General features: G+C 41.2%; 1 protein-coding gene across 1 annotated transcript; it reads right to left on the reverse strand.

The window, feature by feature from the left end:
- Positions 1–1,272: 1,272 nt before the first annotated feature.
- Positions 1,273–19,842, reverse strand: si:ch211-183d21.1 (uncharacterized). Its single transcript, XM_006801099.3, has 12 exons — positions 19,584–19,842; positions 18,039–18,895; positions 17,723–17,903; positions 16,942–17,081; positions 10,646–11,211; positions 10,248–10,521; positions 9,940–10,135; positions 8,546–8,730; positions 7,950–8,045; positions 7,456–7,620; positions 5,334–5,427; positions 1,273–3,686 (listed from the first exon to the last, which is right to left on the reverse strand). The coding sequence occupies exons 2-12, from the start codon at positions 18,859–18,861 to the stop codon at positions 3,623–3,625; spliced, it is 2,784 nt and encodes a 927-aa protein (XP_006801162.2). The 5' UTR covers positions 18,862–18,895; positions 19,584–19,842; the 3' UTR covers positions 1,273–3,622.
- Positions 19,843–23,081: the final 3,239 nt, after the last annotated feature.

The raw sequence follows: 23,081 nt of genomic DNA on the forward strand, positions 1-23,081 counted from the left end.
AAGTTTTGTTTGAGGTTGTGCCGAGAAAACGGGAAACTGCAAATGTTTTCCTGTGTGGTTTGTTGCTCATTGCATCATGTCTCTAAAAGGAAGACGCAGTTTTAGTAGCCAGAGTAAAAATTTATATCCTTAGCAGCCTCATAAGAAGGTCCTACATGTGATATTTTGGAACTATGTTGTATACAAAATAAAGTACACGTCACTGTTAAAAGGCCATCCAGCACAGATAAGTCAGTAAAGATCATTAGGAGACTCAGACAGTATGAAATCTTCCAAACTACGGTATTTGGTAGCAGCAGCAAAAACACACATTACAGTAGCACAATGTGCTGATTCAAGAATGCCAGCATTACACAGCAAGAATTAAAACCCAGGAATATGAGTGTTTGCTGGAAATGTATCAGTATATGTATAGTAAAGTAAGTAAAAGTAAGTGAAAGCCTGTTAAGATTACGCATACTCTATTTTCACTAGCAGGAGCTGATGCTGACTCAAAGCCATGATGGAAAAGTAACGTTTACGACTCTTTAAGCTGCTGAAGGCATGAAGTCAGACACTCTGTAGCAAAGAAAGTAGGAAAACTCGAGTGACTCACCATGGGTTAGAGGAGGTTGTCTGAACGTTTCAAAGGATGAAAGATGCTTCCTTTACCGCGGTCTCATAAAGTAGCCACATGATTATCACAGAAAGCACATATCTGAAGAGTAGAAGTGCAAATTTGACGGATCTTTAAAGATTATAATACAACTTTAAGTTGGCAGGTGAGTGAAGTGAGCCTTAAACACACAGCAGCTGAAGTAGATCTAAAATCTGCTGCTGGAGATTCGCTTCGTGCTGCACCTCCTTTCCGGTGCCTCATCTGCATTTTTGCACTGTGGTTGGCAGGTTGAACAGTGACAATAAGAAAGAGAGAAAGAGTAACTGCTTCCTGTGTGTGCAGACGAAGTCACGCTCTCCAAAACCTGAAAACCGCACTGTAGGCCTCGTCTCTCCATCAACTGTGCAGATGCTGTCAAACCACAGGCAGAGGGGCTGACACGACATATCAAGGGTCAATAGGAGGAAGTACAAAGAGCTTCAGGTCACTAACATGTCAGGCAGTAACAGAGCAAGGTGATAAACAGTAAACATGCTGTAAATATGAGTAACTAACAGCACCTGCTGTGTTCATACATAAGTGTAGGAACATCTGCAATCAAGATTATATTAATTTATGTTATTTCAGGCTGTCACGTTGTATTAAAAAAAGACTGCCGAAACACAACTGCACATATTTCAAATTTATTGACTTCTTTTTTCAAATAAATGTGCAAAACATTTGAGGAAAAACATGAAAAATAAACCATTAAAAAAAAAAGAAAAAAAAAGAAACATATTGTAATTCATGACTTGTGCATGCAGATGATACAAAGTTTTTTATTTTTTTTTTAAACTTTTCCAGTGTTTTTTTGTGACATGTTGTTTGTTGTGTAAAGTTCTGAGAGTACTTGCTGCGTGTACACACCGTTTTAGTGCTCAGTCACATTCGCACGCTTCTGTTTTCACTCCTAGTTTTGTTAGACTTTGAATACTGCAAAAACCCGAATCTGTGAATGAGTCAGCTCAGGTTTATAAAGCAAGAAGCCGACACGCAGTAGTGTTGCATGAGCCATTTTCTCACAATAGTTTATTTTAGGTTAGAGACATCAAAGTTGCACTCGGCGGCGAGCTCATTTGCATGTCCGTGTATAATCTGTAATCTTGAAAAGCAACTTCTTCATCCTGTCTTTTCATTTTCTAACCTATCAACATGCACTGCGTTTCACAAAAACCTAAAATATACCAGAAAAGACATTTAACGGGCATTACAAGGTGGAACGCCACACCACTAAATCACTGTGAACGCTTAAAAAAAACAAACAAACAAAAAAAAAATTGCCTTGACTTGGCTAAATTGACGTAAAAAAAAAAAAGAAGTTGCATGAAAGCAGCAGCGCATCTCTAAAATAAATCAAGCACAGTAGCCCACGAAGTCTAGCTCGGCCTCACATCTGATCTCGACGCGAGCCCACGTCACGTCAGCTGATGGCACAGCTGATACCGCTCTGTGCATCCAGTCTCACTTAGGCCACGCTACTCAAGCTGCTTTAGCCTTCATACACTTGCCGTTGCATGTGCAAACCTCCACCCACAGCTCCTCCTTCTTCATGCCGTTTCTGACGCAGATCTTGCTGCTGCTCTCCCCAGCTCTGGCTTTCCACTTATTTACAAGCCTATCTAGAGCTACATAAAAAATAAGGTTTTCTTTTAACTATAGTGGCCCTGACTGAAATCCTATTTGACAGAACTGATGTAGCTTTACATGGTTGTATTAAGAAATGTTACTGTGAGATTAGAGTTGACGAGAAAGGTACAGGGAGGTGGGGTCATTTCATTGATGAGAAAAGCAACACAAAGAGGCAAACAGCACATCAACACTATCAAAAACAGCATACACATGCTCATTCATGGCACATTATCTTGGCAATTTTGACTATTTTAGGTCTGATATTTATAATCTATTAAAAGTGAACTCAAACTAACTCAACTGATAAAATTCTCTCCGCATCCCTGCAATAACTTATCATTTCAGACTGCTAAGAATGTCTTCCCCCCCTGAGAATATCAACGTCATATTTGTAGTACTGACACTTATGGCTAACTTGTGCTGTCCCCTCTATTAAGTGGAGAAACAACTGATCAAACGAAACACCGGGCAAAGGCACAAGAGCGGTTTCCGAGCCACTAAGAACACAAGCGAAACACAGAATAAGCAATATTTCATCTCTTATAAACAAATTCTCCCCATTTAAGGAATTACTTCATACGTCTCGCACAATCCCTTCTTCTAATTTTCAAAAACGAGACACTGTAAACAGTTTTCTTTGACCAAGAGTACAAAAGTGGTTACAGACACTCATTACAGGTTAGAGACATTCACATTTAAAGGGCAATCAGGCCCTTTTGACTACAGTTCAAAGTCATCTATCAAAATATAGAGCAGAAAAACAAGGCAGGAAGTCAAAAACATAAGACGTGAACAGAATGTAATCTTGTTATACAGCCTGGTGTTAAAAACACTTTAGTGCCAGCAGGCATTCCTGCAGAAATCAGAAGCATTGTTGTTTTAAATGTCTTAATTTAAAAGCTTCATTCATAGCAACGAGTAACGACTCAATAAAAGAAAAACAATTTAGGACTCAAGTACTTAAAAATAAATCCCTTTCTTATATCTTCCTTTCTTTTAAAAGTAGTAACCAGCACTGTTCACAGGCAAAGGTTGCACATCGATTCTTAGGAAAAAGAAGAAGAAGAAGAATGTTATGACTTTTAAAACGCAGCACACTGGTTGCCTAATTTCATGTCACTGAAGCTATAAAATGTCACGCCACGCACACACTGGATGCAACCACATAGTTAACAATTACAAGTCATTTTGACAGAAGGACACTTTGTGGCGTTTGTTTCACAACAGCCGCACATTTAGTTACCCACAGGTCAAATTAACCCTTTGATTACCCACAGTAGCTCTCTCTCTCTGCTGAAGTCCTCCCCTGCACGTGGCCACTACCACATGCAAAAAGCCGCTGGCCCAAAGCCTGGATTATAGATCAGACAGTCCCTCCCCGTGCTCACTCAGTTCCATGGTGTAATAGTCCAGAGGACGCCTGGGAAAGCACACGGCAGCGTTACAAAATGTAAAACTTTTATTTTTTTAAACAGCTGACAAAAAGTGTCTTTTAGATGTAGCTGAAGAAATATAAGACATACTGAAGGGTTTTCACCTTAATTCTGCAATCCATAAACCTGAAAATGTGGAGGTTTGAACCTTAAATCTGCTCTTGTGTTGTTTCGCTCTTTGATACACTAAATATACCTCTAATAACGCATATGTGTGATCAGAAAGTTGTAGGACTCCAGCACTCCTGCTAGTCCCAACGGTGACCCCTTAGCTCATAAATTTCATTTAGAGGAGAAAGTCGCAGAGTAATGGATTTCTGTGAAGTCATTTCCTGACTTTTTTTTTTAAATCACTGGTCTTTATATAGTGCTGTGAGTTTTACTTCCTCCCTGTGGTAGTTATTCATTTTTGATAATCAGTTAGTCTTCCTCCATGCGCACTGCATGCAGAAACCCAGTTCTTTTAAGCAGGGTGGGAAGTGACTGAATGAAGGTTTCACAAAAAAGATGAGGATATGTCAGGTACCATAACTCAAAGGAACTGTATCCTGATCAATATTATTACAGAGACACACACACACCCAAAAAACAAAAAACAAAGCATGCTCCTGGGTTAGACACTGTTATCTGGTGTCTGGCTTGTAGCTCTCGTTACTAACCGTAATCCTCAAAATGAAACTCAGGTCAGCTCATCAGGCAACGTTGTGCAAACTCTGTGCAAGTTTGAGGTCTGCAGCTAAATTGAAACACATGCATGCAAGTGGCTAAAAAGAGTTCAATGTAATCTAATCAGCAATAGTCATGGAACTTCACAAGTAGTGCTGACAGGAAGAAGGTCAGTTTTTATAAATAGTTACAGAAGACGTTTACAGACACTCAGATGAGCAGGAACTTCATGGTAATTTGGGGCTTTAATGATTTCTTTAAATTGCTCTTTCTCCATGGTGCAATGGTTGTGTTTAATTACTTTAATAAACAAGAAGTGGAAGCACAAGTTTGAATTTATTTTGGATTTTCTCTAATCTGCCTCTAATACATAGAGGCTCAAAGATAAACACAGAAACCAACTAATATTTTGTTAAATGTCTCTTAGCACTTCGGCCAGATGCCTCTCTTATAATTCTGGCTGGATATTTACCAATTCTGCCAAGAATTGTGGTCAAAGTTCATTTAAATTGGTTGGTTGGTTTCCTGGCACAGACCCGGCTTGTAAGAGTAGTCCACAGATTTTCAACAGGTTTGAGGTCAGGACTTTGGGAAGGCCGTTCCAGCAGCTTCCCGTTAGCCTGCTTTATCTGTTCCAAAACCAGTCAGTACATGTAAACTTCTGACTAGAACTGTTATTTACTCAATCTTTCACAGCTGGAAGCGTACACCCAAAAGTCAGAGCTCAAGGCTGGGTTATAACTTGGACACGTGGTCTTGGCTAAATGAGCAGTGCCCATTGTGGTGTAGTGAACTCTGTCACACATATTTTAATCACTACGAATCAAAACAATTACACACATTTCTGAATTTATACAGCAAATACATCCATAAAAGCCTTTAGCCATATTGTGATAAGATATTTAAAAATGTCTATAATCTACATTCATATGTAGTATGAAAGGGGGAGATAATGCAGGAGATCTCACCTCCTCCTGTAGAAATACGTGACCAGAGCAGCTCCAAGTCCCAGCACCAGGATCACAGCTACTATCAGCCCTATCTGTAACCCCAGGGCAGATGCTAAAAAGAAGAGCAAAGGTAAATTACACTGTCCTGGTCGTGATTGGTGTTGTAACATTCAACCTCCTACACGCAGCAAAAAGCCAACGCAGCCATCGCCCTGGACAGGTGTCGCCTCCAACCAGCCACACCTGTGTCCACCTGCAGCTCTTGCCAGTCTGAAGGTGTTTGAGGGGGTGAGCTGCTATTTGCTATGACAAGGTTTTCTCATGCTTATGTTAGATAAGGAGGCAATTTGTTCAATTTGTTTGGTGCTCTTTGGTTAGCTTATAATACTTTACAGATTCATTTGTTTTGCCCACTGCTAGCCCCGATTCTCATTCCAACTCCTACACTTCTATAAATCTCTGAAGCAAACAAAATATTTTAACATTTCTAACATTTCTGTGGCTGTTTGGAACTTTGGGAAGGTGGATGTTATGGTCCTGCTGTGTTTCGGCCAGACCCAAAAGGCTATAACATACAATTTCTGAAAACGTAAGCAAAGAATAACAGCATTTTAAACATTAGGAAGGAAATTTAAAAGTGCAACAGAATTTGTTTTAATTTGATATTTTGATGCATAGAAACCTCATCTCTTTTTGCAAAACACAGCTTTCTGGGTCACAGAACACAATACAAAGCAGGAGGAGTCCAAGCAACACTGAGCCGAGAAATACTTCATACGGCAGCGAAACAGAAACTCCAACTGTCTTGTGGAGAGTTTTTAATTAACAGCAAATTATTTTCTCCTCAGTCTATTTTCACTTTGTACTATTAGTCATGTATTTGTATTTGTATGTGGGATCAGTTCTTTATAAATCGTTCCTTACGCTGCCAAAATTCACAGGCACAAGACCCTTTACTTGATTGATAATTACATTTTTGGGCTTAAATGTTGCTGTGTTGAATCTAAACCAGGGTCTTTCACTTCTTATGTTGAACTTTTTAAAATACTCTTGTTTAAACCACTGTAAAAAGTGTGTACCTACTATAAAAAATATGCATAATGTTCCAACATTTAAACTAACAGAAGAACTTATTATTAATATAAATATAACATAATAAGAAGTTACTTTCTCATTTCCTTTTTGTTACTACGGGTAAGAGCAGGTCAGATTTCATTCTAATTAGGGAGGTCCATCAGTATTTCACCTTTATAAATCATGCATGAAACACAATGATCTAATTATATGCTGCATATACTATCTAATAACTTCTCCCAGAGAGCAAGACCTAGTAAAGTTAAAGGTAATCAGCCTGCTGCAGCGTTTCTAATCTAAAAATTACCATTTCCACTTTTTTTTTTAGATAACTTTCTGATGAGCAATCACCAGCTGTCACATTTCTTGCGACTGGTTCACAATAAAAGCCAGGATGTAAAGTGTGGCAGCACAGTACTTTAAAAATGAACTGTATGTAATTAAACATAGTATCATGATGGCAGTTAACACTTAGAATGATTACTTTAAGTACTTTCAGACTTCGTGGCAGCTGGTTGCTCTCCAGATTCTACATTTTCCACTATCTTACATTTGACAGATTTACTCTTGCTTTTTTTTTTTTGTTTTGAAAGACGCAAATTCTGTCTTACATGAACCTTTTGAACCAGAGGTCAAAAGGCTACAACAAATTCCCGTGTGCCAAAATCGGACAGGTCATGCCACCATTACCATTTAAAACAAGTGGAGACACAAGAAATTTCTTTGATTTCATGCAGTGAAATTTGGGATCCGAAGAACCAAATTTAGAAGTATAGACTTATGTCTGATTAAGGCTTCATATTTCTTACATAGCCTACCAAAGTAGTCGATGACGTTTATGCTTATGTGTGCTGCATTACATGCTAATTACCGTGTGGTATGTGCCAGCCAGCCAGTTCCATTTCTCGGGAGGCGGACGTCAGGTAACTAGGTGGGTTATGATGCAGATTTCCTGCTGATTTCCTGCTAAATTGGGCACTTCACTGCAGACTACAGGGTCCTGACTGATTGCTGTAGCTAATCTTTTTGAAACAATGATGCTGAACTGCTACAAGGTCATTCTTACATGTGCTTGTGTAACGACCGGTAGTGGGGGAGGCGCAGACGTCTCCCTGGGTGGACGACAGGTTCATATGCGATGTCTGGATGATCAGGGCCCTCTGATGGGCCGACAGAGCCTGAATGCTCCCCCAAACTCGCAGCCAGCCAGACACACAAGAAACGTTTGCCCCTTGAACAAGAACAGATAGACAAATTTTTCACCTTCTACAAAAAATTGCTCAGGATGTGCATTTTTTTGTATACATATAGACTCTGTAAACCTGGGAGGTTGGAGCTTACTATTGAACAGCAGCATTTGTGGCAGTTTTTCAGTGTTTATGAGGGACATGGGGCATGATGATGAAAGGAAACAAGCCACACCTGAGCCCGCCTATCTCCTAATGATTTCATTCTCCAACTATAAGTTTCTAGAGCTGTTTCAAAGAACAGGGATGAGCTACTACAGTCTTTCATTGAATATGAGCCTAATGTGGTTGGTTTTGTGGATAAGTGGCTCACCTTGGAGATACAGAGCAGAAATGCCACAATGACATCGCTGCTCTAAGTAGTCTGCCACCTCAGAGACCCCCTTCCCCTGGATAAGACCACTGCAGTCTGTGAAAAACAGAGTGTGAGCTCTTTGTTACTGCGTTATAATGAGACCAAAAAAACCCCACAACAAACAAAAGCAATGCATCTCTGAAACTGTAAAATTATACATAAAATACCACACGAGCCACCATGTCATCATCCATTAGTTTACAGACTACCATTTAGGTTATTGTCATCTTGATTTTATTTATTTATTTATTTATTTTTAAGCCGGACGCCAGGAGCAAGGGATGAATCTGACAAACAAAATAAAATGGGCATTAAATTGTGTTCAATGAAGCTAAAAATGAGCACAAACTAACATAAAATTTACCACGAAAATAATGTCTGATTATGTCAAAAATAAGAAATCAGACTGTTTTTCCATTTCTTCATAAATTTTGACTTCTTTTTGCAAACACAGGAGTTGCCTTCTGCTGGCAGTCAGAAAGAATGCAGGTATAAGGCACTTCCACGTAAGCTTCCGTATCCCTTTTATAAACGTTCATTTTAAGATGCCTTACCTCCCACCTGGTCTTGCCAGTCAGTGGACAGCGGTCCGAGGCAAAGATCAATCTGACTTGAGAAGGTGGAGCTAGGACAGAGGTTGGTGCTGTGAGGTGTGGCAGACGAGGTGGTCCAGGATGAGGGGCTCCTCACCTCACAGCATGAACACCGGCTAAGTGTGACGGGACCATCTTCCACTGACCTGCACGTACAGCGCATGTTTGAGTACACTGATTTTGAATGGTACACATACTGACAGTAATTTGAACAAACTTTATTTTTTTGTGTAATTTAGCATTCCTCAAAATGCCAAAGGTGCATTAGGTACATTTTTAAATGCTTGTCTGACTCAGTCAGTGTTAAACAGCTTAACAAAAAACAGTTTCTTAGAAAATAGTCAGTTTTATTGACTTGGCTGAAAGTGAGTGAAAAAGCAGCCAAGCAAAGAAAAACTTTGGAAAACATTCGGAAAGCCTGGAGAGCCACTGCTCAAGTGCACTTGGAAAGAAGAACAAGAAAATCTGATTGCTTGGAAAAAAATTATATATAGATATGTGGGGTGGCTCAAGACTTGCACTATAGTGTGCATTACTTCAGACGCTTATCAATCTTTTCATCAATCTTCTTGTCTCAGAGACACTCTGCTATGCCTCTTGGACCCTGACCTCTGTTGATCTCTGCACTTGTCCATCAGGCCAATATTTTCCAGAAAGTGTAAAAAAAATTAAGCCCCCCAAAATAAAATTCTTAATAAAAACAACTATTACTTTGCTGTATGGTCGAATGGTGTAGCCTTTAAACATAGACAGTATAGTCTCAAATGTCTGTTTGCATTTGGCAGTCATTCCTCTTGTTCTCCAAATCTGTGCTGATAGAATATGAGCCGAACTCCACAGTTCAGCACAAACACACACACACACACACAAACACACACACACCTCCAGCTGTTTGTTCCTGATTGAACCTTTTACCACCACCTGGAGAAAATTGGGTTTCTACTTTCACTTCCAAGCTCCAATTACCTGAAGTGACGCATGTTTGAAATGTGTTTTTCTGATCAAATCATAGACGTGTGCCAAGTCTGACAGACTTTGATTAATCAAATATGGCATTTGCTGTGATTAGGAAACATTTTTGCTACAGGTTTCTATGGTTATATTTCACTGAGTTATATTTGTATAGTAAGTAATGGAGGCAGCTATGCCTACTTAAAACGTATGAAAAGGCTAAATAAATGGTTACTTTCTGTGTTTAAATGTGTTGTTTTATGTTCTTTGGATGTTTTTTCCTGTGAATAAGGACATCTTTTGTATTAACGACAAAGTCTTGAAATATCTCTACAAAGCTGTGGTTTTGAGCGCATCGTTAATTATAAAGTGTGTGATTCATGTGTTGAGTCATGTGTGTGTACCTGAGAGCTGGCATTACTTGTCTCCCCCTGGTGGTGGACAGAGAGGACAGCAGTTGCCGGTTCTCACTGAACACAAGCACATCTCTGAGGCTGGAGTTGGTCAGAGCAGTTCCAGCTCTGCAGATGCTGAATAGGTCGTAGCACAGGACTACAGCTCCTCGCCCGGGAATCGTGGAGCCCTCTGGGAAGGTCTGATCTATGCAGAGAGAGAAGGTGAACCGGTTACAGACAAAAAAAAAAGTGAGGCGAGTCAAAGAGGCAAATAGATTTGGTTGGTTTTAAGAAAGAAAATCTTCAATTGCTCTCACCTGCACCGGTGACATTTCCAATGATGTAAAATCCGTCCCGGTCAATAGATCCGGTCAAGGGAAGGGCAATGACGGTCCCACTACGCTCCTGGTCAAACACAGAGAGTACCAGGCCCTGCAGGTCTGTCATAGGTGGCCCGTGAAGCTCCACAAAGGCCCGCTGCTGGCTGTGATTGGTCCAGTGGTTGCTAGCCACCTCACTGATAACCACACCCTCAGGGGCAGGAGGAGGGCGAGGGCAGCTGTTTTCCCTCAGAGGGGTTGGTGGAGCCACCTACACGGGATGACACAAGACGCAGACCTTTATTAACTTCAAAAATGTCTGTGACAAAACAGAAAAGATAATAAACCACCCAATCCTGACTTAGTGCTTTATTGTCTGAAGTGTTAATACTCACTGAAAAAGCAGACAGGTCATAGGGGTAAAGGCCTCTACAACGGCTAAGGGCCTCATCACCAGGCAGAACCTCCGGGTCCTCCAGCAGTGGCAGCTGTCCTGGAGTCAGAGCTTTACTCAGCTCCTGTGCCTCCCTGTCTGACCCTCTCTGTCGATAAACCACAGCATCCAGCAGGCCTTTAGTAGGAATCCCCCTCTGCGCGGCCGACGGTGGGCCGAAGGGGCTGCGATAGAGCGCCACAGCATCTGGTCCGTTCTGGATGGTGTTGGGAGGCAGGCGCAGCGATGGGGCTGGCACCAACCTGTCGCTGCCCAGCAGAAAATACCCTTTGGAGGTGGTGAAGTGTCCGCTCAGGCTGATCTCCCTGTACGGTTTGTTATTGTGCGCACTGAAGAGCAGTATCCAGATGTCCTGCAAGGAGACTCGGCGGCCTGATGGGTGCCACAGCTCGATGTACTCTCCGTCCTCAGCTGCGCCGGGTGTATCAGTGTTCAGCTCGTTGATCAGGAAGTCAGTGTTGCCCCAGGGTGGGAGGTGAGGCGGCGAGTCTGTGCCTCCTGGAACCACTGGAGCATAAAAGGAGGAATTTATTAGGGATTTATTAGGCCACTGCAGCTCAGCAACAAGGTGATGTTTTCCTACAGCTGACGATGTGCCCTCTTAAACTCCCACATGCAGCGCAATCATGAAACTTAACACCGTGGTAAAAGTAATTATGATGTCACCTCTACTACTAGTGATCACGTTTGTCATCATATTCAAGATGGTTTGATTTGTCATAGGGCTGAACAACCTTAATGGAAACATAAGCTGATCACAGCTGCTTCAGAAGGAAAATACTACAGCGCAGTGTTAAAAATATTCCAGATAAAACATATGAAACTTCTTAAATAGATGATTGCACCTCAGAGCACAATGGAAACACATGTAAGGAAGTCCTTAACATATTTATTATGCATTTAATAATTGATGTGTTCATCAGCTGCAGACACACTGCACAGCTTCATAGTTCACTCATCCACAAATGAAGAGGAATTCCCTCAACAGCAGACCTGGACAGGCAACTGTTGGCATCACATCCAGAGCATATCTCATAAAGTCTTCAAAATCTTGTACATGCTTACATTAGGATACTGAATTATAAAAATTCTATTCAAAACACAAACATTTCTTTTTTAATGACTATGATATATCAGTCGCAAGATTCATAGTCACTCTATTTTCTATACCGCTTACTGCAGCAGTCGCTAATAAGACCTAATCTACAATCTATTAATACCTAAATGACAGCCAGTGTTACATAATACACACAAATGGTTTCCAACGTGATAAAATAGGTTATGCAGTCTGAAAATATTTGATTGTTTTGAGATGAGAGATTCTATTGCTGTTTTTTACATGAGCAGCGAAAGATGATTCTGATGTGATGTTTGGGTTTAACACGTTTGTACGTAAACTTAAAAACAAGTATATTAGCTGATCTTTTGTGTGTGTGTGTGTGTGTGTGTGTGTGTGTGTGTGTGTGTGTGTGTGTGTGTGTGTGTGTGAGAGAGATTATCATTTAGGGATGCAACAGAACACTGAAACTGAAAATATCTGCATTTGTCCCAAACTGTGACTTCTGCAATGAAGTACCGAAACATGAATTTTTATAGCACTACATGCTTAATAAGACTGACACAGTATCATTTATTAATGAGGACCATATTTCCCCAAACACCGGGATAGCTGCCTGTTTTAGGAAAGCTCTACTTTAGCCCGGAGATGCACATGGATAGGCTCAAGAGAAGCTTCTTCCCATTGGCCATCTGGGTGCTCAATGAGAACACTGCTCGGGGCTACAAAACCCTCCATCCATCAGCTCCACCACTATAGAATAAACAGCCATATCCCATAAAACCAACTCATATCTTCATTGCCTTATTAATCATCATATGTAAACACCTAATTTACCCTAAAACCAACTTAAAGACCTTCACTGAGAAAGTTGGAAGTTCACAATGCAGAAATACAAACACCTCACTGAACTCTGACCAATGACAGCCAACAATGGAAAAAGCACAAGGTTGCTGATCATTATAACCGTCATGACTTTCCTGCCAAGTCTGATTACGTGTGTACATCTAATTAAACTTCTTGGATGTGTCACTTTCTGATTTGTTGTGGTTTACAGTTTAGTGATATGTTATTGTGGAAAAATATTCATGCACTACATTTACAGCTCATGGACCCAGCCTTCATGAGGCTACTACTACCACCACCTACTAGTTTCTGAAATTTGGATTTTTAAGCCTCAATGTTTTGTTGACACCATGACAGGATTTTTAGTTTTGTTTGTTTTTAAGCCAGAATTGACCATATTTGGATGAGGACACGCACTGCTAAGTTATTAGCTAATGCTAGCAAGTTCCATGTGGATGTACCACACAGCGAGCCATAATATTTGACAGGTAAGTACATAAAAATGCTACAAAAGGCAGCAACAGCACAATAGAGATGATCAGTTCAGTGACTCATGAGGTGAGGTCACATGCCCACATGCCCATGATTGCATGCCTGTCAATCAAACTGGCTACAGCTCTAACTTTAACTCTTAAATTGACCACTTCCCCCCCCAAAAAAGAAAAAAATCATCCACCATACATAGTGTGACTGCTTTCATATTCACTTGGTAATTTGAGTACTTCAGCAACTTTTCTGTCTTTTTTTTAGCAGCGATTAAATGAAATTATTTTGGGGCCTTAAAGAATTTGATTTTTTATCATTATTGCGACCTCACTAATTACAAACTCCTTGAAAGCTCTTTCTTATTTGTCTGATCCTAACGGTTGTGAAGGCATGCCCAGGCAACGCATTTGTTAGGCAGCCACCACCACACAGAGCATGTGCAAAGTGGCGGGCGTTGTACCGTTCCCACACACTGTCACAGAGGATAAACAACCCAAATCTCTGCCTGAGGAAGAATCACCATGGTCATAATTAAGTAAATACATAACAGCTGCACAGACAAAACTCTTGCATTGTTTACTTTGTGAGCAGTAACCTTTTTTTATTAAAGGATTCTCTCCTATTAATAGTGGGACATTTAGTTTTTTTGGTTTTATGTATAACCTGTGAAGCGGACATTCAATTTTCCATTTTCTTATAACCTTTATTTAACAAAAAATATTTAATAATAAAAAATAACTGAAAATACAAATAAAGCTAAACTAAAATAACAATAAAATATAAAAATAAAACAAGTAAAATAATAATTAAAAAATAATTAAAACATTTAAATAAATGACAGACAAACTGATAGATTTTTTTTTTTTTTTTAAATCAACCCTGCTGCAAAAACATGCATAAAGGCTAATCGAAGGCTAATCTAAGGCACATGTTGGCACGACAAAACATGAGAATCAGAAATGATTGAGCCACATATGCTCAACAATCCCACTTCGAGCTTTAGGTTATTGTCTTGGGACATAAGACGAGCTAATAAACCTCCAGCTTCTCCTGAGCTTTCCCTCTAATCACATGATCTACATAAAATCTTTCATTTCCAGTTTTATCTAAACAACATAATATTTCAACGTTTGCATCAACGTCTGGTCACAACTCTAACAGCACGCAAATTCTGAATAACCAAATTCATCGTCTCCTTGGGAAAATTCCTGCGACGAGATGAAAAGGAAAAAAAAATAAATTTCAAAGCATCCATGACTGCATGCCTATGCATGTAGCTCCTTATGTTACACGTGCCAAAGAATTCAACAATCAAAAACTGTCTTTCCCTGCAAACAGCTCACACAGATTTTCCCACGGACACTCATTGGATGTTTTTTTATTATGGCAATACGTCTTCTTGCTGCACTCCCATCTGTTGGAATCAAAGCTGCTAACCGATATCCTTCCTGCCAGTTGTGTTGGGATGGTGCATGTGACGACTCGTCGCGTGAAGAGACTGGCAAATCCTCACAATACCACACACCAAGGCACCACAAAAACTTGGTGGGTGAGCAGCAGGATGAAGCATTTTTAGCCAGCTGCATTATTTACTACACAGAAAAGTTTTCTCTCATAAATACATTCACATGTCTGTTCTACTATTTATGACTCGTGGATTTTCATACACCATGAATCCAACCTTGTTTCTTTTGTCATGTTATTGTTTCACGACGCACTAAGGTCTGGACCAACCAGCGCAGTTTAGCAACTGGAGTCATGTTGTTGGAATATGTGCAAAATGTGGTTTGGTGGCATCAGGCCTTTACCTGAAAATAAGTCTTCTTAGTTTGGCAGTTTAAAACCTGTAGGCTATAAACGATGAACTAAAATTTTTATGGCCTGTTTAATCATAATGGACAGAAAGAGAATATCAACCGAATATTAAAAAAAAAAAAGATTTCCATGTCACTGAGTGAAATAAATACTTGATCCACAAGCAAAGCATGACTAAGTACTTGGTGGAGAAATCCTTGTTGGCAGCACAGCGCTAAGACATTTCCTGTAGTTCCTTACTCCTCTTCAGAGAAACTCTAAATCCTTTAGGTTTTTTGGTTGCCACTCGGAAACTCAAAGTTTCAGCTCCTTCCACAGATTTTCCAAAGGACTGAGGCTTGAAGACTGGCCAAGTCACTAACCTTAATGTGCTTCTTCTTTAGCCAATCGTTTGGTGCTGCGGTGGTATATTTTGGGTCTGGAAGGCCCATCCATGACCCATCTTCCACGTTCTGGTTGAGGGAAGGAGCTTATTGTCTAAGATTTTATTGCACATGGTCCATTGTGAAAAACAGCCCCAAGCATAACTGTGGGGCGTTGACTGTGGTGCTCTTTGGGTCATATTCAGCATTTATCTTCCTCCAATCACGGCGGATGGAGTTGATGCTTGATTTTGGCTTCATCTGACCACAAAACTTTCTGCCAAGACTTCAGTTAATCATATAGATGTTAACTGGTAAACTTAACACGGGCCTGTACATCTGCCTACTTGAGCAGGGGAACCTCACAGGTGCTGAAAGATTTCAATTCACTTCAGCGTAATGGATTGCATTTGTGTTCTTGGTGGCTGTGGTCCCAGCTGCCTTCAAGATCTCTAACTAAGCTCCTCCCTTGTCGTTTTGGGATGATCCACCAACTTTCTAACAGTTATCATCACCCAATGAGGCAAAATCTTGCATTGAGCTCCAGACTGAGGGCGACTGATGGACATTTCATCCATTTCTGAATAATCGCACCAACAATTCTTCTTACAAAGCTTCTTCCTGATGGTCTTGTAGCTCATTCCAGCCTTGTGCAAGTTGACAGTACTGTCCCTGACATCCTTTGGTTCTTACCCATGGTGGAAGAAATTGATTCTGTGGACAGGTGTCCTTTATACACATAAGAAGCTTAGATCAGGAGTATCTGTAATTGATTGATTGATTGTAATAAATCTGTACGAGCCAGAATTCTGGCTGGGTTTTAGGGGATTAAATACTTATGTCACTCAACAACATGCAAATCTATTTATAAGTTTTATCTAATGTGTTTTTTCTGGATTTTTGGTTGATATTCTGTTTCTTTCCATTAAAATGAAACAACCATAAAAATGACTGGTCATTTCTTGGAAAGTGAGGAAACTTGCAAATTCAGCGGGGGATCAAATGCTTATTTACCCTATTGTATCACTCAGCATTAATGGTGCCATGTGCTCTGATGCACCCAGATACCATCACACAGGCTGGCCTTTGAACTGTGTACTGACAACAACCAGGATACTCCTCTTTCTTCTCTTTAGCTAAGAGGATGCGGTATGTGTGATTTCCAAAACCAGTCTCAGGACAGTTTTCAACTTTCCCTTAGTCCAACTTAAATGGGAGCTGTGTTTTCTAGATTTTGCTCACCTTCTTTTACATAGTTTTACTTTGAATTTGTAGACCCAGCAACAATCTGTGTTCAATACTTGTTAGAAGTGGAGTAAATTAAAGCCTCTGCTGTTATATTTTAAACCCTCTTACACCTGAGAACTTACTCCGGTCTGAGTGATGTAAATTTCACCATCATACCGTAAGCACAAGCATCCATGTGGACGTACGCGTGTCTGCCTATTTTAGAGACACCGCTGAGAGTTTGCATTTCAATACACCAAATATGCACACGCGACAGGTGGCAGACCTAAAGTGGACTTCGAAGAAGTATAACAGGAACTGCTACATCGCCATCGGGACTCCAGCTATGCGTGTCTGCAATGGAGTATAATCGACACTTAAGATTTTCCATTAGAATAATCCAAAAACGTGCATGCATGCCTGGAAAGCATTCAAAACACTCACCATTGCTGTGAGGGCAGATTTTTGGCCAGGGGCACTGGTTGGGCAGCCCAGGAGTTTGTGGAGCCTCCCAGAAGATGCCAGGGTCTCTGGCCCAGGTAGCCACACCACAGCGACTGAGATAGAAGCCGCCCTCCCTCAAACTGACAAAATAAAGATATCATATGGAGAGCAATCATAGTGAACTATGGGCAAACACATTTAACTCTTGATGCTACCCAATAATAAACCCTTAAATTTTAAATGCAGTTTTTCCATCAGGTTGAGACATTTTTGGCTTTAGAAAAATGTCATTTGGAATTTGGAGCTAATTAATTCCATAAAGTTTGATAACTTTGATTGTAGGTCAGAATTCCCACGTAAACCATACATTCATCCGCTCAGAGCACTTAAGTACAGCCACACAGAGCTAAAACATATCATATTTTTATCAGGGACGCGTTAATGAAATGCAGTGTTCAAATTCAAGTGCAAATATCAGCACAAGTCAAAGGCTACTTTTCACTACAGCTCTGCTGTGACCACACAGTGAAGAAAAGAGGAACACTGGTCACAAGCTGACCCTCTCCCCTCCATTGAGTGACTCAGCCTCATGTTGCACAACAAAACTACTGGCTCAAAAATAACCACAGAACATTGCTGACAGTCAAAATATACACACACACAGACACACAAATATATATATATATATATATATATTTTTTTTTTTTTTTTCCCCCCCCCCCACAGTTTTACTTTTGAGCTTAAAATCGAGAAAAAACACTAAACTGTCAACAAGTCTTGCCTGTTGCTGAGCTGGTACGGCTGCCTGCCCGGTATGAGAGTCTCTGTGAGGTTGGCACTAGGCTTGTTTCCGGGTCCGGCATACACAAATGCATCTAGAGGCTGTATCTGGCTCAGTGGACTGCCTACAGGAAAGTCTGTAGCTTTTCCATTGTAAATGGCCACTGCCCCAGACTCATCTCCTGAGAAGCCATAAGAAAAGACGAATGAAAAATGACCAATGCAAATGTCAAACCTACAAAAGCAGAAGAAACCTAGACCCACAAACAATAAGCTTAACCTACAATAAGAAAGCCATCGGATCAGTACACACTGACCTTTCATGTAGCTCTTCTCTATGGTTACAGAGATCAACCCGTTCCTGGAGGTGTCCACGTCCACGTCCACGCTGACACTGACCCGGTCTGTTTTCCCATCCCACACTACCAGTACCAGAGAACCTGCAGACGGAGCCTCCGTCAGCTCCACCAGCCCTTCCACCTGCCCTCCGCCTAGCTTCAGCTCAGTAATTAAAGGGATGGTCAACGGAGCAGTAGGAGGGGTGCAGTTGTTTCGCTGACCAGGGGAGGGTGAGGACACCTGAAAGCCCCACCGATCTTCAGACAGCAGGCACCTTTCGATCGATTCGTCCCCCTCGAGCGCCATTTCATCCTCGACGAAAGCCGGCTCCCCGGGCGTGAGCATCTCCGCGAGGAACTCTGCACCTCCAGTACGGCGGGTCATGTAGACGACGGCATCCACTAACCCAACAACCGTGACGTTCATCTTCTCATTATAGCGAGCGGCAGGTGTGCGGTAGAGGACAATGGCGTCCGGGCCGTTCTGGACTGTGTTTGGCGGCAGGAGGATGGCCGGTTTGGGGAGCATGTCCACCGAGCCCACCAAGAAGAAACCTCTGTCATCCGTGCTGTGGCCCTTGAGGTCCAGCACCTTGTAGGCTATATTTCCGTTTCCATTATAGAACACGAGGGTGTACCCGTCCAGCGGGGCCCGCTGTCCGCTGGTGTGATACAACTCCACGAACTCAGTGGTGTCCAGTCTTGGGTTGTCAGCATTGATCTCGCTGATGATGAGGCAGGGGTCACCTCCAACCATCACCACCAGGCAGAGACAGGCAACGCAGGCTAGACCGACCGCCATGGTTCACAGCTTCACTGAAGCAGCTCGGAAGCTTCTGCAAAGACAAGAAAAGAGGGGGGGGGGAGACCACCAGTTGCATTCCTCAGTGAAATAAACTTAGTTAAGGAGTATTAATAAGACTGAGTGACATTTCACAGTTGTTCACCACTTGAGGAGAAGCCTCATAATATCATGAATGAGTCCTCTATGAGTGTATTTTTTTTTTTTTTCGTTCATGGTGACAGTGGGAATGCACGTCTTCTGAATGAGTCATGAATTGTTGCGAAACGCAGAGGCAAGCAGAAGGAAACTTTGCGTGAAACGATGAAATGCCACACAAGTGAATAAATGGGATTAAGAAACTAAACGGCCACATATAGTTTGAACTATACGAGAGGCATTAGCCTTCCCAGCCTTTCTTTCTTATTTACTTATTCCATTTCTGAGTCAATCTAAAGCTTAAGTATTTAACATTAGCTTTTAATTCTTTTTTTTAAATGTGTGTTAAAGAGACTACATTAGATTGCACGGCAGTCACTCTTCTTGGTTGGAGAGAGGAGGGGAAAAACGCCTGTGGAGTTAAATTCTTTCACCAAATTATCTCCCATCTCACTGCAGTTATTCCGGTCACGGTTAGGCTGCTATGCATGCATCTTTCCGTCGAAAAGAAGAAGAAGAAAAAAAGGCTGTCAATCTGATTTCTATCATTGCCACACAAGGTCCTAAAAAGCGTCGCGACTTACAGATTTTTCTCGGTCCTCTTCGTCCAGGTGTCGCTGGTTCGGCAGCTCAAACTTCTCGAGTGGATGTAAAATCACTTCCCCGTCGGAAATATTATTGCTAAAGTTTGTTTTCTGTGCTCTGCCGCTCCCGTCATTCACAAAGCAGCACTTTCTCCCCCCACCTCCGACACCACCGTGCTGTGGGCGGTCAGACTGACTGAGGGGGATGATGCCTGCCAGGGAGGCTCAGGCCAGTCGCAGCTGAGGACAAAACAGTAAAAAAAAAAGAAATAAAGAAAGAAACAGGGAGAGGCAGTGCTAGCAGGAAGGAAAAAACAAGAAAACAAAGATTAGTCCGCAGCTGTGTGTGAATGCTGTAAATATGTCTGTCTGACTGACTGTCTGCAGCGCTAAGCAGCCTAATAGTCTTCCGTGAAAGACGCCTTCAAAGACCTGAAGGGGGCCCCTGACCCCGCTCTGTGAACTAGGGGAGAGTGGCTTCAGTAACACTTCAATGAAAGCACAAGTTCCTCCCAGCGCCAGGTTTACTGTTTACTGCTGGTTTGTCTTTTAAAGAGAAGTTCATTAAAAAGCACAACTTCACAAGCATTTCTGTGGACTAGAAAGCTGAGCAGGTATATCTATATACGCCTCATGCGCAACAATAAAGCTCCTATTTGTTTTGGGCATACGCATAACAAAAACTCACGGGGAGATGAATACAAAGCTGGATCACCAACTGGGCCAAGCAGACCACTGACATGGGGCCCCTGACCCCCACAACAAAAGCCCCGGCTTAATAATGTGCCAGGTTGCTTCATTTTTCAAATAATATAAATCATTATATTCATATATAGCCAGTGCCCTCCAAATGCAAATAAACAACATAATTTGTATTAAACACCAATTTGGATCGATCTATCTATTGATTTTCTATTATATTTTATTGCAGTTATTCATAGTTTGTATTATTTTCATAGTACAAAGCTTTGGGACTACATATCTGTGAAAAGTGCTTTATAAATAAACTTTACTTAACTTTCAAGAAAAGTAACAGAGAAGTTACTAAAATAAAATCGGTATAAATTATACTAATCTTAATGATTATTTCAGGATATTTCTTTAACTATAAATTTCCTCTGTACAAGTTTTCTTCCCCTTTCTTTCAATGCTACTCAGGGTGTCTGAAGAGGGTTAACATTTGTGGAAATGAAAAGTCCCAAAACACCAAAGTTACTGTGGTACTTTCACCCTCGCTACTCCCGCAGCCTTCTGCTGGGATTTGAGCTCCCAGAGGAATCATCTGATACAAAACTGACCACACCAACCGAGTCCAAGGACACTGTGTAATACAGAGAGTGAATGAGACAGTTTCATTTCAGCTCTCTAGAAATTGCAAAATTACTGCAGTTGGGTGTTTTTGTTATGATGAAAGTGCGTATGCTTTTCCCCTTTTTTCCCTTTCCTAATATATATTTTTATTAGGGCGACTGGTTTAGCAGTAAGTGTCAAGCATTAGGTTTCTTTTTATCTTTTACAAATTTCTCTTAATTTAAATTTAAAACTAAATATGGAAGTATGATTGAACTTTTTCTTTTTTTAGTTTGAATCTCATGTTTATATGCCACCCTTATATGACTCATTTTTTCCCAGCCACACCTACAATAGTTTCACTTTATGAACATCAGCATCTGTCGTAGCAAACGTTGTCCCAGTGTGACTGTAATACATTTGAAATACAGTTGGATTTGGGGTTGTTGCACCTTGAGTTCAGGTGAATAAGATTACATCATTAAAGACACATTTATGAGTAAAAAAGGGAGATTATTGTCGTTCATGTGGCGATGTTAGAGGCAGGAAAAAGAGAAAAAACTGAGAAAGTTCCTTTCTAATGATATTTCCTATGAAGGTAGTCATATGACGGCATTATTTGGGAGGTGGGAGGATGGGGTACGATGAAGGTGTCAGGAAGATCACACAGCCTAACCTAAAAATATGAGCTGCCAAAAGGGAAGTGGAGATGATGCGTATCACACATTAGATATGTGGCAAGCTTGGATGTTCAACATGAAATGAAGACTTAACTTGGAGCAACTCCCGTGATTTTTGCTCATTATCATTAAAAGCGCACTCTTCGTCCTGTTTTTAAGACTTTAGAGGTGTTTTTGAAGTGCTTGGTGACTGGGTTTATTGCCTATGAGCACCACAAGATGGCCCTATAATCATTGGAGTGTGTCTGATGGGTTGCACCGAAGATGAAATGAGACTGTCAGCTGGGGGGAAATAAGCAAAAGTGTCTTTAATAACTGTGGCTCCCTGAAGTGAAGCCTTTTAAACGGGACTCTGATTCAAGGGTGGGTGGTATTTCCTGGTGTTTGTGTGCCTCTGTGTGTGTGTGATGCTATTTGACATCACCGGGTGTATTTTGACACAGAAAAAGGTCAGTTGAAATGTTAATGATGTACGCGTTTTGTTTGTGGTGTGCACACGGTATGTTTTTTTAACGTTTTTTTTTTTACCGCAGAGCAAGCAATTGAATTGCTGTCAAAAGGGGTGCTCTCTTTTCAGGAGTCAGCCCATTGACAAGGTACATCTAATTCATTTGGCTGGTTTGTTTTGATGACTCACGATTTAGATGTCATCGCCTCTGATTCATCACCGGGCCTCTGCCTGTGGTGGAAAATGCTCTTCCTCACAGATAATATGGAAAGACAGTATGCTATGCTGGGATGCATACCACTGGAGATGGATTTAATTAACATGAAGATTTAATGCCGGGCTCATTTGTCCAGAAGAGTCTTTAAGTGAGATAATTGGATTTCAGTTAATTCTTAGAGGTAACCAATCTAGTAAAGTATTAATTATGTATAGCTTTAAAATACCCGTTCAGTGTAATACGGAGTCTTCTTCCTCATAGACCTTGACCCCTGAGTTTCCTTGAATCTGGTGTATTTACTCATCAGAGAAACAAAAACTAGTGGTGGAAAATGGTGTAAAAGTGTACTCGACTCAGCACAATACAGCAGGACGCCACATTTTTATTTCAGACGAGTGTGCTGTCGTGTCACTTTCCGATCACAGCAAAGACTGTGACATCGACTGGATGTGAGTGTTGGATCTGAGCACAGCCATCAGATGAATGTGAGGGCCAGCAAAAGCAAAAGCATGCTTGGTAGGATATTGTCACCCACTGGGAGTGTGGTGTAAATGCCAGAGCGAGCACGGTCTAATAAAACCACAGAGCATCCTAGCCCGGACTCAACACAGAGGGCCACCTGCAGCTCAAAGCAAGGCACGCTGCAGTATTGCAATATTAGAAATACTCCTCACACCGAAGCTCAAAGCTGTGCTCGGATGCAGAATGATTAACCTGAGGGAACTTCAGAGCAGAATATAACCTGCTGAAGTCAAACTAAGAGCATTTCCTTCGTGGGGATTTCTTTAAACTTTCTAAACCACAATTCTTATGAAATCCTTTCACCAGATAAATGAATAGTGGTGCAGTAGTTAATTACTCTA

This window comes from Neolamprologus brichardi, chromosome 8 (genome assembly GCF_056152115.1).
Source record: "Neolamprologus brichardi isolate AB-2024 chromosome 8, ASM5615211v1, whole genome shotgun sequence".
Taxonomy (NCBI): domain Eukaryota; kingdom Metazoa; phylum Chordata; class Actinopteri; order Cichliformes; family Cichlidae; genus Neolamprologus; species Neolamprologus brichardi.

Coding starts and splice junctions, on each gene's coding strand:
- si:ch211-183d21.1 (XM_006801099.3), bottom strand. CDS start 18,861: ATGGCGGTCGGTCTAGCCTGCGTTGCCTGTCTCTGCCTGGTGGTGATG. Junction 10,136..10,247: donor TGGAAATGTCACCGGTGCAG/GTGAGAGCAATT, acceptor CTCTCTGCATAG/ATCAGACCTTCCCAGAGGGC. Junction 5,428..7,455: donor CGGTCGTTACACAAGCACAT/GTAAGAATGACC, acceptor TCTTCTTTTTAG/CATCTGCCCTGGGGTTACAG.